Source organism: Lygodium microphyllum, chromosome 23, assembly GCF_053477565.2.
Source record: "Lygodium microphyllum isolate KBCC chromosome 23, Lygodium_microphyllum_v1.1.10, whole genome shotgun sequence".
Classification (NCBI taxonomy): domain Eukaryota; kingdom Viridiplantae; phylum Streptophyta; class Polypodiopsida; order Schizaeales; family Lygodiaceae; genus Lygodium; species Lygodium microphyllum.
The window spans coordinates 35219750-35237496 of NC_141157.1; the positions used below are offsets into that span (position 1 = coordinate 35219750).

At 41.8% G+C, this 17747-nt stretch overlaps 1 protein-coding gene across 4 annotated transcripts in view; it reads left to right on the forward strand.

Annotated features, from left to right (window-relative positions):
- The window catches only part of FTSH11 (FTSH protease 11), a 160501-nt gene that overhangs the window by 116674 nt on the left and 26080 nt on the right, over positions 1-17747 (forward strand). For all 4 annotated transcript variants that reach the window (XR_015688167.1, XR_015688166.1, XM_087664683.1 and 1 more), the window contains exons 9-14: positions 210-267; positions 355-480; positions 566-646; positions 1041-1170; positions 13107-13255; positions 13380-13661. Coding sequence is in view for 2 of the 4 variants with exons in the window: in XM_087664683.1 (XP_087520809.1) it covers positions 210-267; positions 355-480; positions 566-646; positions 1041-1170; positions 13107-13255; positions 13380-13661 (826 nt within the window). In the remaining 2 variants the exon portion in view is untranslated. The remainder of the gene's footprint in view (positions 1-209; positions 268-354; positions 481-565; positions 647-1040; positions 1171-13106; positions 13256-13379; positions 13662-17747) is intronic.

The window sequence follows — 17747 nt, forward strand, 5'->3', positions numbered from 1 at the left end:
ACCCTATTTTCCTGTGTGTGCAGACACCTTTGTGTCGTAACAGCACCTAGGCAATCATACCATTTTGAGTGCTTCTCTGTTATGCATTGGTGAATTTCCATCTTGGACACAATTCTGGCCTCTACATTGTGTACAAGGATAAGGCTTCTCACATTGCTCTATAGATTAAAAATTATAAGCAACATGTGGTTTCTAATTTATCTGAGCAGGTTTGTAGGTGTTGGTGCACGGCGTGTTCGTGCTTTATTTCAAGCTGCAAAGAAAAAGGTGAATGGAATATTAATGATTTTCTGTAGGCAATATTCAACCATTACTGCTCTATTGAAGCTTTTCTAAAATGGGTATGTTTTCCAGGCACCTTGTATAGTCTTTATTGATGAAATTGATGCAGTTGGATCTACTCGGAAACAATGGGAAGGTCATACCAAGAAAACACTTCATCAGTTGCTAGTTGAGATGGATGGATTTGAGGCAAATGAGGTGCATGCTGCCTTTGGAATTCGAAGAGATTTTACAAGTTTTTTCCCATTTTAATTGCAATTCTAACATGAGAAAATGAGTGCAGGGTATAATCGTTGTTGGTGCAACAAATTTACCTGAAATACTGGATCCTGCTTTGACTCGCCCAGGAAGATTTGATCGACATGTATGCCTCTAAACTTTGCTCATCCACTGGGTTCTCCTAGTCTATGGCCTACTGAATTAAGCTTTCTACTTTGTCCAGAGTTGGCTGTGTCCAGATTGTTTCTTTGGTACATCTTATTGTTGTGTTTGGATATGTTGTGATCAAAATGTCTAGCGCTTTGTCTGATTCAAACGGAATACATGTGATTTGTTAGCCATGCAATAGAATCCAGCTCTCTTAGTTCTTCAGAAGTAGTGTGAAGCTAATAGTTGCTGAGACTAGAAATTGTGGCGACTGAGATCGTTAGTTCATATTCTATGTGACACAGCTTTACAATTGCCTTGACAGTTTGGTATGCAGGAAGCACTGACGTACACTTTTGAAATGTCTAACTGGGTAGGAGGTAATGTGACAGGTGGTGGTCAACAACCCCGATGTTCGTGGCAGGCAAGAAATTCTAGAGCTTTACTTGTTAAACAAACCTGTTGCAGAGGATGTTGATGTGAAGTTACTTGCGAGGGGCACTCCTGGTTTTAATGGTGCAGGTATTGTCTCTACCCAAAGTTTGCAAATGGATAATTTGCAAGGAACTCTGCCATTTTTTTCTTTCTTTACACAGATGCAGGCACAGTGAAACTAAAGCTTGTTTTTACCTCCATGTCACCTCATTAGGGCAGCACGTGTGTGATTTGCAAGACTCATATTTAGGTCAAATGAACAATGGAGCTTAACAAAAAATAAAAAATCCTTCAGTGTTTCCCTTGTCTCCCTTCCCTCCCCCCCCTTCCTTGCACTTTCCTGCAGCACATCAGAGCCATTTAAAAAAGGTCTCTCATAAGTTTGTTCCAAAGTTCTCCCAGTTTTTCTGTGGTTTCCTTGAAGTGAGGCTGTTTGTCGCTATGCTTTCATCAGGGTGAAGCTGCTTTGAGTTGTGTGGAGGTTGTAATGCTTTATTTTCGGCTAGTTTGGGATGATTATTCGAGATCAATTTCCTCAAGGATTGGTTTAAAGGCTCAATTTTGCATTGTCAACCATGTGAGGATGTGTTTGGTTGATTTGTTCAAGAATTTGGGATGTTGAGGTTCCAATTAAGACATAGCTCACTAGAACAGATTGTCTTCCATCAGATTCTTTTGTCTTGCTGTATTTCATTGTTGAGAATTTTGGTAGATAGCTGCAGGAACCAGGTGTCTGATTGGAACATATGAGGAGGAGTTTGTTGTCTCTCGTCAATGAGGGGTGTGGGCCCTGCCCACCTTAGGACCTTGCTTTGCCTCTCTACCGTCCGCATGTTTTTCTGCAGGTTGTGGAGTTAATCAAGTGTAAATAAATGTTACACAACCCCTTCCTAACATTTGTATCAGAGCTTGAAGTCTTTCTTCTTTAAAAAAAAGGTGGTTTAGGGACAAAGTATTGTTGATGACTGATTGAATTCACTTAGTTTGAGGGAAGAATGGGACATTTGATTACATAAGCACTTTATGGAAAGAGGAAGAGAACCCTTAGCTAATAGAGGAGAATCACTAGTGAATGTTGAAATTTGGTACAAGAAGGGAAGTTTTTTGAGAAACCTTCTTTCTATAAAGAAGTGCCACAAGAAATGCCTTCTTCTATGGTCAAGATAATCAGAACAGTAGGCTCAATGGGCATGATTAAGTCTAGGGTCACAATCATGGAGATTCAGGTCATGCTGCCTTCAAGCTATTTCATAGACAAGATATATCCTTTTTCCTCCTCCTTTCTTGGATTTCTATCAATGACTATGGCTGAAACAAGAGTAATGGATCAGTTTGACTATTTTCTGGTTGATTTTCACATGGATACTCCCTTTTTGTAGGAGATTTATATTCTCCTTTTTGGACCTTAAGGCTTCACCCATGCCTCAAAAGTGTGTGTGTACGTGTGCACATGTGCGCGTGCGCGCGCGAGCACACACACACACACGCGTATGTGGAGAGAGAGAGAGAGAGAGAGAGAGAGAGAGAGAGAGAGAGAGAGAGAGAGAGAGAGAGAGAGAGATGGCTCCAAATACCCCACTCCGGCATAGCCACATATGAAGCTCATGTATCACTTTCTTCGATATTGGGGCTGTTGGCATAACTGGACCATTCGGAATGCTTTTCTTTTTGATTCCGCCTATAATGTTGAGTGGCATATTGCTAGGCTTAAGGGCCTCTTGTAGTGGCAGTTAGATCTTCTCCAGCATTCTGACTTGCTCTCCAGGGAGGACTTACGTCCTTGGCATATGGCAATTTCCTCCGCGTCTTTGCCATGACTTTGTAACTTGTAGTATTTGGAACCTCTTCACATGATGGCTTAGATTGTCATCATGTATCTTGTAATCAAGTAATCTTGTATTTTTTTCGTAATTAATACAATTACCTTTTACGAAAAAAAAAAGAGAGAGATGGCTGGGAGGTGGGGCATGCATACTGCAGAGTGGGTTGGTTGGGGGTCGCACTCTGGACTGGAGTTAGGGGCAGAAGATGAAGACGATTGAACGAAGAAACAGTAGTTCCGGGCGACTTTGTTTAAGTTTTTCCTTGTGCGTTGGAATTGTTGTTCCCTGCAGGAAATGGACAGCGTGGAATGTTGTGGCATGGTAGTGTGGAAACATTCCTGTCCGGTAGAACACGGCTTCTGTCCCTACGTCTTAGGAAATGGTGTTTTGGCATTTCAAGGCCCCATTTTGCTTGTTCCATGTGGCTATGCATTTAGTCTTTTCTTCTCGGTGGGAACCATTCAAGACAGACTTTGTGGCTTAGATTCCATTAGATCCTGTCAGGTTTCGGCATATGAGATCTATGTTGCTCCAATGTGAGTCCATACTCACGTTACAAGGGACACTATCATCTCAAGATGACGACTTGCATGTATGGCCTGTGGCAGCGTAGAGGGCTAACATGAAGAAGGGGAAGTAATACTTGTGTAGCAAAAGGGGCATGTCCATAAGGATGACAAGAAGGAGTGGCTTTAAAGGAGCAGGAGAAGAAGAGCAAGGATGAATCCAACTCTGCATTGTCCTCGGACTCTGACTCTAATTCTGTTGTCACAGTCCTACGTTTAAGGCTAGAGTGACCCAAGAATCTATCTTCTAGGCCTAGTGATTATGTCATCCCTCAAGATTTCTTGGGAAAAGGGAGGATTGTGAGAAGCGCCCCGGGGGGTTATCCATATCTAGGTTCAAATGGACTTTGAGCACAGCTTTCTACATGCATTGATGAACTACAAGAGTTCAAATCCTAATGCTAGTGTGCCTCAAGGTCCATGATGGTATGGTTCAACAACAAGGTGGTGATTGCTGCTAGTTTGTTCTCAATATGGTTGAAGGCATGGAAACCATCATGGCAGCCAGAAACATAAAAAAATGTTTAGAAATGAAATGTTAGAAACGTGTTTCGTAAGTTTCTTTCAAGAGGGGGTAAAATAAGAAATGCGGGTTTGTTTATATAGAGATTTTTAAATAGTTTTAACCTCTATGGAACTCTCTCTTAAACAAAGAAAGGCCATTGTCCATGGTCACAACTTGCCTTCTATAGAGTTGTTTGCATAGGGAACGAGATTTGGCTATTTCCACTTAAAATGGTCATGGTTTTGGAGTGAGTATTGACATCAACATTAGTGTCTTTATGAGGCACTGTAGTAGTGGCTTGATCATGCATGGCTTGGGTATCTATGGTCCTATTCCATTGCGATTCTTGTTTTTATCGTGATGTTACATGTTTCTTGTAGACCTTAAGCTATGATATGGGACATGGTAGGGTCTAGGGGTTCCTAGGTGCTTGTATGCTATCATCATTGCATGTTTTATTATACTATTACCAATGATCTGAGAGAGGGCGTTAGGTTTGTACATACCATGGTTTGGTATTTATTTCTTGCATTAAGGATAGTCACCTTCACGGGAAACATGGGTGTCATTCTTTGCATTTTGGTGTCACTTTTATGTTGGCCAACTAGCACATTTATTGTCTGCTCGTACTAGCCAATTGGAGACACTGCTACTTGTTATCATTATGTTGGTGTCCTAATAGTTTAGTATCATACATCTCATGCTTCTCTTACATGGATTCTATAGCCTGTTCATTTTGAGTTCTTATTTTCATCTCTTTGTATCTTGTCTTTTCACTCTTCTGTTTATCGATGAATCGCCACAAAAATTTAGGGATTTTCACACTGCTTGTTGCATCAAATTGAGTGTGTCAACATTGCATAAAGACTCTCTAAATTGTGTAGGCATAGCCCCTGGTGAACTCCCATGTGTCCAAAAGTGAGTGCCACTACAAGTAAGCAAGGGTTAGTCATAGCCCTCTATGAACTACCATGTGTCCACAACTGAGTGCTGCTGCAATTGTAAAGACTCTCAAAATGCTTTCTTAAAATTACGTTAAATTTTTTTGAATGTAAAAAAATGTGATTGGAGTTGGACACTAGCCATGCACACATATGCTAAGACCCTCCCATCACATCTCTCTTAATTTTCTATGTGTATGAGTAAGATAGATGAAACTAGCCTTCCTTCTTGGCAAGGGTGATGATAACCTAATTTAACTCAAATAATTGTCAGCATCATATACACAAATCTGAAAATACACACTTTACCACTTGATCCTGGATAACCGATACCCGATTGGCCCCAACAACTAGCACCCCTTGTGGTATTTCTTTATCTGATATTTCCCTAATGTCGGAAAATGACGGATGGGGGACCAAGATGGCATTTAAAAATTCAAAATGTACTTAAAATTTTAACAAATTCTTTACCTTGACTTTGAAATTTGAAAATTCTACATGATGAAGATGGGATTGGCAATGGTGAAAGTACTTGGAATTGGCTACAGACAGGTAAGGAGTTGTGGGACTGGCTAAGGTACTTGGCTATAGACAATTTTGGGGATTGGATGCGGACAAGCATTTGCATTGGCAATCAATAGGATGCCTTTTCCACACAACACCTTAATAGCTGCATTTGTGGTTGGCCAGACCGCAGGTCAAACACGTTAGGTAGGTCCTGTTAGTCAGCCATGCAATGGGTCATAGACATTGGATAGCCCCGTTACAAACTGCCATCACATTCCTGCCACAAACAGCATGAGCCATCACATTACACTTCACGTCCGTCACCTTGTGACACCTATAAAAGTGACGCCATGAATGCCATCACAAACAGCTTGAGTTTTCATGTTACGTGTCCCGTCCCTATCACCTTGTGATACCTGCAAAAGTGGCATCACTTTTAAAAGTGACGTGTTCTCAAACGGATTTGTCATAGGGACGATGTCCCGGTGTCCCAAGGGTCCATCCCTTGCGTTACGTGTGACTATGTCTAAGGTTGAAGTACAATGAGATGTAAGGTGATCTCCTTCAATCTTCAATAAACTGGTTGTCATAAAATGAACAGGTACACTGCCCCATTATTGTACAATAATCCGGGTTTATATATTGGGTTTTCAATGTCTTGTATGCAGGCCATAATAATTGGTGATTGGGCTACCCCTTGGTTCAGCTGTAAATCTCTTTGCATTGAGCTGCAACTAGAGTGCTAGGTGTTCAACAATTGGGCATAGACCTCAAAGTGGTGTGGAAACCTTGATTTCTACTGTAAATTAGAATTTTCAGTGGCAATTTCTGCAATTGCTCTTCAATAATTGGGTATGGATCTTTGGAAACCCTGATTTATGCTGTAAATTAGGATTTTCAGCAGCAATTTTTGTAATTGCTCCACCCGCAACTAGAAATTGCTGAGAATGACTGTGGGATTGATAGAGGATAAGAGTGGAAGATGTATAGAGAGAAAATCAGCTGAAAGGAGTATCTTTTGATGGGTAGCTCTGATGGCAATTTTGATGGCACTAACAACTTCAAAAGGGGGGATAAAACCCCAATCTGACTGGTGAGCTCTCCTCTTCTATTGCTACCTCTCATTGAGATGGAGAAGGAAACTTGCTGCCCCTATCCCATCGTGCTAGGCGATCAGTTGTCGCCTCTGAGAGCTCCTCCGACGGCTCTTCCTTCCTCTCTCAGCCTCCAAATGCGAGAATGATCTTCAGCCAACCCCCAAACAACCTTCCTCTAGTTTGCACGGGAAGTTTTGACAAGTGGCAGCCTGTCCTACAACTTGGCAGCTTTCTAAAAGTACTTTCCAGATTTAATTAAGATTATTTTCAGAATTTAATTTCTGAAAATTAATCGGTTATTCTTTTGATGCACCGAAGAATTGCCTAGTGCCCATCCACAACAAATGTGTGAACCCCATGGGACATATAATATCCCAACATTAATTAGCCTTGGACTTGGCATTAATTTATTAAATTTTTGCCTAGTTAGTAGTCTCTCTCATGTCACTTGTAGATATTTAATGGCTCAACTAATGGCCTAGACCCAAATTGACACCAAGCACCCACAAGCACATGTCCGACACAACTTTGTACTAATTTTTGCCGATGTCACCCATTGATCACTGGGGTTACGTTGCATTTCACACATGCACATCACATGTGCATAAACTTAAAAATGCCAAAGCTAAGTATTAAAAATAACGTCCTGGTGATATATCTCTCCCTTGAAATCCTTGCAATTGTTTTCGATTGCAATGTACGTGACGAAAGCAAACTAATACTGAATTGGAAAGAGTATAGGCATCGTTGCCAAAGAACATCATCTGGCTGTTGCTATTCTACTATGTTGATATCCAACTTATGCTGAAATTTCAGCCTAGATAACTAACTCATAACTGACCAAAAGAAACTCTAACTGCTGTTAGAACCACTATGGATGCATCCATTAACTTTATCTCAAAAGTGTTCCGATGAGTCAACCATAAGCTAGCATAATTGAGCATCAACCATGGCTAAACTATGAATGGCATTCATGGAAGTGGAAATGCTATTTCCCCCTTGAGCATCAAGCAATGTTGTGGACCTTCGAAGCTATGCTGAGCTGTCCCGTTCTAAAGTTGGCTCTGATTGAAAAGCTTCTACATAAAGTTGCAACAAGTGAGAGTGGTTTGCCAAGTTCCCCTTTTCCATCCATTCCGCATTTGTTGATGAATATTTCTGAAATTTCATCAATTACCTCTCGGAAAATTTGCCTCTAATCTTATCTTCAACTTGCTGTCCATTGGGACAGTCCCTTGCCATGTGCCTCTCCTGCTCACATACAAAACTTTTATTTGCAGCCATTATCTCCTTGTCTTGTACAATTGATTTCCAAGTATTTCCTTGCTTTTTTTGCCTCTTCTTAGTCCTATTTTCAGATCTGCCCTTGTTTTCAAACTTGGAAGACATTTTAGATGACTTCTCATCATCATTTTGGAAGCTCGAATCCTTACCATGGAGCAAAGGATCGGCGGTACTTGATGTCTCTTTAAGTTTGTGAGATGCTAGTCACAGTGGCCTTTATGCAAAAATCCTTGATTTCCTTAGGTAGCCCACAACAATACTTCTCCACTTGCTCATGAAGGGGACAACTCGATAAGAAGTAACGGCTGGCAACAATGCATTCCAAGACTTCTTATTATAGTGATGCAAGTTTTTGCATTGTGACACATCCAACTTGTTCCATTAGTCATAGAATCCACTTTAAAGGTGTTGTTCAACCAATTAGAAGCAAACATTTGCTTAAATTGTACCCATGTTGATAGTGTGCTACCTTGCATTAGAAGTGCAGACCACCACTATAATGCATTTCCCTTCAAAAAAGTGTTGCCTTTCAAATCTTAGAGGATTCCATGAAGTTGCTTCCCAAATGGGTTGCATTAAACTATTTGTTGGATAGTTTATTGAGTACTCATTGCTCAGTACATTGAGTCTTGACTCATGACTCTCAACTTTATTTTTGTATGTATTGTTGGCTTTGCATTATAAATTATGGCTCTTGAGGCTTGAAAGTTTAATCATAATTCATTAGAGTTTTAATTGTTTTGGTTGTGTGCACTATACATTGAAGTCTTATTTGCAGCATCGATTGGTTTTAATATATCTTATGCCATTCATGCAATATGATGTTTAAAGTGTGCTTTTAGAGTGTCTTTGAATACTTGTGAAGTTGCTTAATGCAGAATTGTTAAAAAAAAAGCTTAATTTTGTCTTGTTTTTATTTTCCCATTTTCCTTGTCCCTCGCCCGTTCCAAATTCCAATCACATTCCTTGTTCTCATTCCTATTTTGCATTTCCCATTCCGTGTGGCAATGACTAAATGAAGTCCCTTGACTCAAACTTGATGGTTTGGAGCTGACCATAGAGTGAGAGTTTGCATGGATGATGGAGCCTCATACATCTGTGAAGCTTTATCGCTATCCGGAAATGTCACATAGGAGTTGACCAGTGGTAGGATTTTCTTCAAGAGAAGAGCTCAGTATGCCACTTCATTAACCGAGTCCTGATTAAGGATGGTTTGTTGAATTCTTCCTCTATCCAACTACATGGGAAGGTGAAGGTCATTGAAGGTGTGCTCACACATAGGCAGCATAACACAGAAGACGATTCCTTTACATTGCTGCCTATTCTTAACTTTGGTCATTAAAAGCACCCTCATTGAACTGATTGAATGAAGGTCTTATTAATCATTATTTGTGGTTGGGATGCAAGGATGAGTTCATTTCTTCAAACCATTTGTTTTTTCCTCCCCATTTGTGGTTGGGATGCGAGGATGAGTTCATTTCTTCAAGCCATTTGTTTTTTCCTCCCCAACAAATAGGGAAAAGAGAACATTGACACACTGGAAGACAAACACCACCTCTTTCTCAAAAGATTTTAGGAGAGGGCATTGTACTTTCGACCACATCCTCTCACTTTGAGCCATCATTGAGGAAGGCATTGCATATGGGATTTAGATCTATTGTTGCTTTGTGGGTAAAGCATTTGATATTGTGCCATGAGCCAAGATGGCACAAAGGCCATAGGATCTCAAGCTCTTGCTGAGATGCACATGGTTGTGGTGGCATTAGTTGAGTTACCCACATGATGGGTCTGAGCTCGAAGAGGGATGTGAAAGGAGATCATCAACACCATTGGGGCGAAGCAAGGTAATGGGTTGTCTTCTCTAGCCGGTCTTAGGGATGCAGAAGTACTTTTACTTCTATATATTGATCACATTGTGCTCATCTCAGGTGCTTGAGAGGGGTTGCAACAATACCTAGATATGTCATGTGTATTTTGCCAAGACAAAGGCACTATAATGAATCTTATGAAAATTAAGGTTATGGTGATCAATGCCTGGTGGAGGGGTGATCAATGCCTCAGTTTACATGTGGTGAGGAGATACTAGATCATGTCCAAAGCATGGTAACCATGAAACACACTTCACCAAGGCTGAAACACGTTTTACTTTTGAGAAAAACTATTCTTTGAGTGAGTTTATTGGAGCTAGCTCAAAAAGATGAGTAACATTAGGAAAAATACAATACCTCTTAAATTAGTGTTGCAAGAATGTACGATTGTTTTGAATTGGTGTTTGACTGCAAAAAATAAGTAGTTCTATTGCAATGAAAATGGTCATAGGCAATAGCATTGATGGGAGAAATGGAAAGACTGCATAGGAAATAATAGCTTATGTCAAACTATGAGGCAAAGGCTTGCAAAATGCCCGTAATCCCTTGATATGTGAGTATGTTGAGAGTTGGTGCAAAAGAAGACAAAGCATTGTGTATTTACCTTATTTGAGGGTACAATGACACCTTGTCAATTATAGTATGTTTTGTTATCTACTGAATAATAAACATTTTAATAAGTATGAAAAATACATGAAGGGGTCAAATTGCTCGCTTATACAAAGGTGGGGCTTATGTCCAAAGTCGTCAACCACATGTAATCAATGAATGTGTAGAGCAGCTTGTTTTTGAGTTGTGGCTTTTGGTGTCACTCGAGTGGGTTGTTTGTGAGACCCATGAAAAAATATGGTAATGTCATTGTGGGTTTGGGGAAAATTAGGCATCTAGTAATCAAGTAAAGAGGTGGTTTGTGTGCTTAGTGTGGCATAGTATGGGAGGGACTCCACAGGGGGATTATATTGTAAAAGGTGCAGTTGATATTTGTGTGGTGTGTATACAGAAGTTGAGGCGGCGATATTAGACAATAGGTAGAGGAGAGCCACTACAAGACTGCAATTTTGTATTAGCAATATCGTGGAAGCCTCAAATGCAAAACCATGTTCTTATAGTGAAGGGGCTGCTATGTAATGGACGTCATTTGTAGGGCATGGACACAAGTGCAAGAAGGGACAACATTTGACATGAAATTTGCTTTGCTCTAGCAAATAAGGTGCTTCACACACCTTGTTTGTGGGAATTCCCATAACAACACACTCTATACTGTCCTCAGCTAGATAACTCCAATCAATTCTGGGTACACCTTCTCCCAACATATGCATGATTGAGTAGTTCATCGATTCTCTCCCTTCTGCCTTACTACAATAATCCTGCATGTGAAACATGACGAGTACTCACATTTTATAATTCAATGAAGGTCCAGCATGATTCAATAAAGTATTATTGGATATTGGAAGTTGGAAGCATCCATCAACATGTACATGAGAAGATTGACATGTGACCCCAGACCCTAAGTTGTTCCATTCTGCAATTATTGATATTGGTTCTTATAGCTCCCTAGACAGGGAAGGCATCTGGGGAGTGGTGTAAGAGATTGACAATGACATTAAGCATGTGAGAAAGAGCAATGCAATGGAGGCTCTTCAATGTGTTTGGAGTATGCCATGCACATAGTAAATGGGATGACTTGAACGTCAAAGGTGAGTGTGAGGGCATGGAGAATTTGAGGTCGAAAATCTGATTTGTGAGGGCTGGGTGATGGACTCAAGGCTAGCCCTACATGGGAAAAATCACAGCAAATTTGCACAACTGGATGTATTCCATTGTAAGAAGATGGTGCCTTTTCCCTTCTGGAAAAAATGGCATATTGCCACTAAAATGCAGACTAAGAGAAACATCATGCACTTCCAAATGAAAGGCAATGATCCTCTACCCCTATGCAGGGGCAATTGTAGCTGATCTGCTTTATATCTTAAAGTTGATGTTCACAATATCTGTATTTTGTTGTGATGATCAAATGGTAAATACCTCTTGCCAAGGATGTTGTGTAGCTAAATGACGACCTTTTCTTCTGCCCGATTCTCTATATCACTTCAATGCCAGCTCTCAAACCTTTCCTTGCTGTCGTTATTATCATTGCTATCATCTTCATCATCATCTCTCCTCCCCTTCAGTTGCTGCTGTGCTGCCCATCAGTCCAGGAGCTATCACCCTGCTCTTTGGCATCCTTCTCTTGCCCGTCACCAGCATCATTCTGCTGCACTTTGCTTTTTCTCATCATTCCTGCTGTTAAACTCTGTTGCCAGAACTGTGACTGTGCTGTATGCTTCTCCAGCCACCTATGTTACTGCGTTCTCAGCTTGAAGCCTCACTCCTGCTGTTATTCAGCTGTCCAGCCTCATTGGTTTTGCAGTTAGCCATCTCCATTCTGCTGTGTTTGGCTTTTGCATCCCTCATACTGTTCAGAGACTCTGGCATTTTCAGCTTCTATTGCTGTGTGACTGCCTCATCTCATTCTACATCAGCATTGGGCATTGAGTGTTGATGGCTACAACCAGAGCTATCTACACAACTAGGCAACAAGCATCACAGAATGACAAAGGGTGCTACTACTACACTAAGATGAATACATGGTTGCAGTTATATGGGGTAGACATGGGATAGTCTCCCACCATTATGGTACAATTTGGACTCCCCTTTCTTAGGGTTTAGTTGAGAGGCCCAAGGGGCTCAATATGGCCAGCAAGATGGATGTCATTTAGTTGCACATGACAAGGACACGGGTCACACCTATTAAGGTGCTTGGGATGGATGTGGCTTTCTAGTGAGAGCATATTCCTCATCTTTCTTCTGTTTCATTTCAGTTGCACATAGAGACAGGTTGCTGGGGACTAGATTCTTCCATTGCCTGTCCTGTGACGGATACGGACCTTGACAAATTTTCGAGATCAGCTTTGCCTTGGACTTTGCCTTTTGGAGGTATGCTCACATAGAGAGAACTTTGCAGTCCCCAGGGAGGCACCTTAGTGATGTAGGCTGTAGACCCTTACAGACTTTGTCAGAGCTGCAGCCACCTTTCTGATAGGTGTACCTGTTTGCCTAGGATCCTTGAAAAGTGTGGGAGGGCTCTGTTTATTTATGTTTAATAAGCAATAAACAGCATAAATAAAGAAAATTCTAAAGCAAGGATTCAAAGGATGCATTGGTGAGGCAATTGGTAATGGCATTCACTTCAATTGGTGTGTTTGCGGTGGTACTTTTTTGGGTTGCAGTTTGGACTTTCTTTACATCTGAGTTTGGCTAGGCCAATGAATCTGTCTGCTGAGGTAAAACAATTCCAGAGTTTGAAAAAAAAGAAAAGAAAAAAAGAAACAGGAGTGAGTTAACCCCACCTAAACTCATAATTCATTAGTTTATAGTGTTTTTTGTTGCTAGATCTGGCAAATTTGGTGAACATGGCGGCTTTAAAAGCTGCTGTTGATGGAACTGAGACTATAAGCAATGCTCAGTTGGAATTTGCGAAGGATAAAATAGTAATGGGTACTGAGCGGAAGTCATTTGTACAGTCCGAAGAATCCAGAAAAGTAAGTACATCCTTTCTAAAGCATTTTAAACTAAAGAACACAAATGACCTTTTGAATGCTGGAATCATCTGGCTTATCCACTGAATTACATACCAAGAGTTTGCTGTAATGCCTGTTGTTGCAGTTGACTGCATATCATGAAAGTGGTCATGCAGTGGTGGCTTTCAACACTGTTGGTGCTCATCCTATACACAAAGCTACTATTACTCCTAGGGGGAATGCACTTGGCATGGTATCACAAATACCTGACAAAGATGAAACATCTGTCAGTAAGGTGCAAATGCTTGCTCGGCTTGATGTGGCTATGGGCGGACGTGTTGCTGAGGAGCTGATATTTGGGACAGAGCAAGTGACAACCGGTGCACGCAGTGATCTTCAACATGCCACAGCCCTTGCACGTCATATGGTATGCCATATCTCTTCTTATCTCTTATACTTGGCTTATTTTTTCAGTCTTGCAATAATTGGGTATTTGTGTACAACATCATCCTTGGACATATATTTCTAGGTCTTTTTTTGAGGAGATTGGCATCACATGGTAACACTACTATCTGGGCCTCATGGTGGAATATTTTGAAAAAGTTCCATCTTTTCTTCTCTGCCTGATTATCTCATGGCAGGAGATTCTCTATTTCACTGTTTGGCGCCCCCAACTCTAGAAAGGAAGCTAATTCCCTGCAAACGGAGGTCTTTGCTACAGCTTGGTTGCTTGATTGGTGTGAGAAGCACATGGAGAGGATAAGTTCAATAACATGGCAAGATTGGGTTTGAAGATTGTGCATGATGCTGTCACTCTAGGTCAATCTTGGATTTACTGTTTCTGTTGTATTTGTCAGTACTTCAAGGTGCCTCGAAGTTATAGGCTGATTTGGGTGACTTTGGAGGACCAGCTTAGGTGGCTTTTCCCTTTCCCTACTTTTCAATCTTCATCCTTGTGGTTGCATTCAGGGGAAAGTGTTCAGATGGAGGTTTTCTATCAGTGGTCTTCCCACAAGGGCTAAGGATAATGCCTATGCAATTATGGGACATGCAATCTTTGTGACTAGAAAAGTCCTGCATGATAGATATATTGGTTGAAACAACTTATGGACCTTCGCCCGAAGGAAGGGACTTGTCACTTCTGAGTCATGGAACACTTTCTGTACAGCCATGTGTGCTAATATGCCTAAGGATGGCTTAAAACTCTAGGATGTGAAGGGTGCTTTACTCACAGAGGAGATAAATAAAAAGAATGTAGATGCAACTCATACTTCTCATGCATTGACTGTTAGGGGTAGACATGATGGTAAGAGCGGTAATAACTGCCATGGTAGAGACTCACAGAGGTCTTAGTCTTGCGAACGGTCTTGTAGTAAGTTCTGTGGTCATAAGTCCTCTTTGACATGTTATTATTGTGGAAAGTAGGGTTTTATTCAACTACATCGCCATAAGATATGTGATGATAAGTGCAAAGAGAAAGGCAAGGGTGGGGTCACAAGATCTCCCAAGGTTGATGTATCTTTTGTACTACATGTGATGAGACTTTTGGTCATATTTTTATCTCTTGCTTGATTGCAAGACAAATTTGGAACTTGATGTCCCATGTCGACCTCCATGATATCATTCATTCTTTCATTGTAGAGGGATATCGTTTGTACCATCCCTATTGTGACTACATCATGGTCCCCTTCTCTTGTCCCTATAGCTTTGTATTTTGTTGCCTTTTGGCTTCATTTGTATTTGTTGTCGCCAAAATAATAGACATGCTCTGATACCATGTCAAAATAGTCTGATGGGACAATATGCACTTATACCATCTCAAAGAGATAGTAGGGTTTGTGGAGAGAAACACCGAGTGTACAACAAACATTGAGAGAAGAAGAAACTTAGAGAAAACACAGAAGAAGAAGAAGATGAATGATGAGTCATGCTAAGTGAATCAAGTTGACACAGTGGAGCTAAAGCTTTAAAGATGAGTGCACTTTCCTGTTTGATCAAGTGGTAGTATTTGAAGGAAATTTGCATTGTAGAGGGAGCAAAATGCAGTCCTTTGGTAGTGGGATATCGAATATAAATGTTGAAGATGAAAGATAGTTGTTAAGGAACCAAATTGCAGTCCTTTGAGGCCGTCAAAGTCGAGGAAGAAGATCACCAGCTAATGATGCGTACTCTGAAGGGTGAAGGACCTGAGGGCGTGCTAGATGAAGGAATCCAACCCAAGATGGAGCAGAAATTGGAAAACACAACCGTTTGAGATAGCAGGTGCCTGTTAGAGCCAATGATGATGTCGGGAAGACATTTGGACAGCCAAATCCAGCCAAACAACTAAGGCTTCAAGAGGATGAAGGTTTGTAGATGGAGAATGGGCCACCAGATTGCCAAACGCAGCTAGATGATGTTGCTAGATGGAGTATGCCTTATGTTGGATGGAAGGATGATCCAAATGCAAGGTAGATAGTGATGGCAGGTATGAAGGGCTAACACTTGTTGAGAAAAAGTCTCTAGAACTAGAAAACACAAGCATGATGATTCCAGATATTGATGATGATGGTTGTGAGGTAGAGATGGAAGCTGAAGCAACAAACCGTAATATTCTCCTCACGGGGTTTGAACAACAATGGAGAGGATGAACGAATGGGGAAGAGAGTGAGAGAGTGTCAAAAGGAATGAATGTGTGGGATAATGGATGGGTTGGGTTAGTGCCATATTTATAAGCACAAATTGTCTTGAGTGGCACCCACTAAAGTCTCTTCGGTGCCCAACTCTCTTGGGAGACACCTTGAAAGCCCTTTTGGGGCTGTAAATGGAAACCAAAAATAGGAATGGAGGAGGGAAAATGTACTGAATGACTTGGTCTCTCAACCCTTCCTTCTCAGGCCCAAAAAGGAGAGAGAGGATCAACCCTAGGATCCCAATGTTCCATCTGTAAGGTAACAAGTAGTAAATAGTAATAGATATAATGAGCTGATAGTTTTGAAACTCAACCTTGGGAGAGAAGCCACCAGCTCCATTATTTCAGGCTGGAAGGTATACGAAGGCCTAGCCACGAAGCTATGGTTGAAACATCCAAAGTCTTGAACCAAGAAGAACCTATAGATCAGCTAGATCAAAGAGCCAGGGAGGCACTTGTAATGGGTCGTGTTATTGAGGGGATCTCTTGCTGCAAAAAGCTTGGACTCTAGGTCTATGGGGCAAGAAATAGGTCAGATCTTCAGCCATACCAAACTGCGAAAGAAGCTTCTAGATGTACATGTGTTGGGAAATAAAAATGCCATGTATCATTCGATAGATCTTCAATCCAAGTAAGAAGTGGAGGATCCCAAGATTCGTCATATCGAACTCCTGGCCCATTATCTTTCAACTACGATCAACCTCTTGTGTATCGCTTCCTGTAGTGATAAGGTCATGAATATACAAGGTGACCAAGATGCACATGTCCTTCTCAACCTTGTAATAAAGGTTGAGATTATGATCCCATCAATGGAAACCACTATTCAAGAAGAATTGATCAATCCGCCAATACCCTAGGAGCTTGCTTTAGGCTATAAAGGATCTCCTGTAATATTCGAGCTGTTGGTGTGAAATTCTCAAAATAGTTCAAACCTTCTCTTTGAGAGAATCTCTTGGCAACAAGACATGTCTTATGCTTATCCATGTTCCCATCTTCAAGATACTTGGTCCTTGCCTGGACCCACCGCCTGACCCACCGCTTGATCCTCCCCCCTGCATGATCCCTTGCATGATCCTCCGCACGAGCTCCTCCCCCAGCATGATCCTCCGCCTCCTCCACCCGATCCCCGCCACCTCTTCTATATTGCGGCCCGGATTCTGTCCAATAGACTCACCACTCACGCTCTGCCCATGGCGAGCCGACTGTCAGTGGGGTTTGATACCTCCCTCACTGTGAGAAAACAGCATTCCCCTACCCCCCCTCCCCGCCCCACCCCCCTCCTTGCCATTGGCCCCCCCTCTAGTTGCTCCCTCCCTCTGTAGGAACTTCCCCCCCGGTAGCACAACAAGGTGTTTGAGCAAGGACGCACAATGGAAACCTCTAGTCAGATGCCGGTGCATTCTATGAGTGCCCCCCAGTCAAACACCTTGCGCATTGTCCTCTCTAAGGAACAACTCTTAGCCATCCATGCCACAAAGTTGGAGCTCAAAGAAACAACGATCTTTGGTCTGGTAGTAGGACACTTCCCATCTAGGGCCGAGCTTCGGGATTGGCTTCACTCCACGCTACGCAAATCGCGGAGGCGGTTCTCATGGGTCAAGGGATCTTCATGGTATGACTCACCTCGACAGACGCAACCCGTGAGCTAGTGGATAGCTCACCCTATGCTTCCACGAAGGGGGTCATATACATGGTTCCGTGGTATCGGACGGATCGACATCTTACTTTTGCAGGAGCACCAGCTCACTCCCACGCAGGCCCATCAAGTAGGGAAGGTACTCCTACGCAGTTCACATACTTACTGGGAACACCCCATCGGTGCCCATGGCAGGAGTGGAGGCG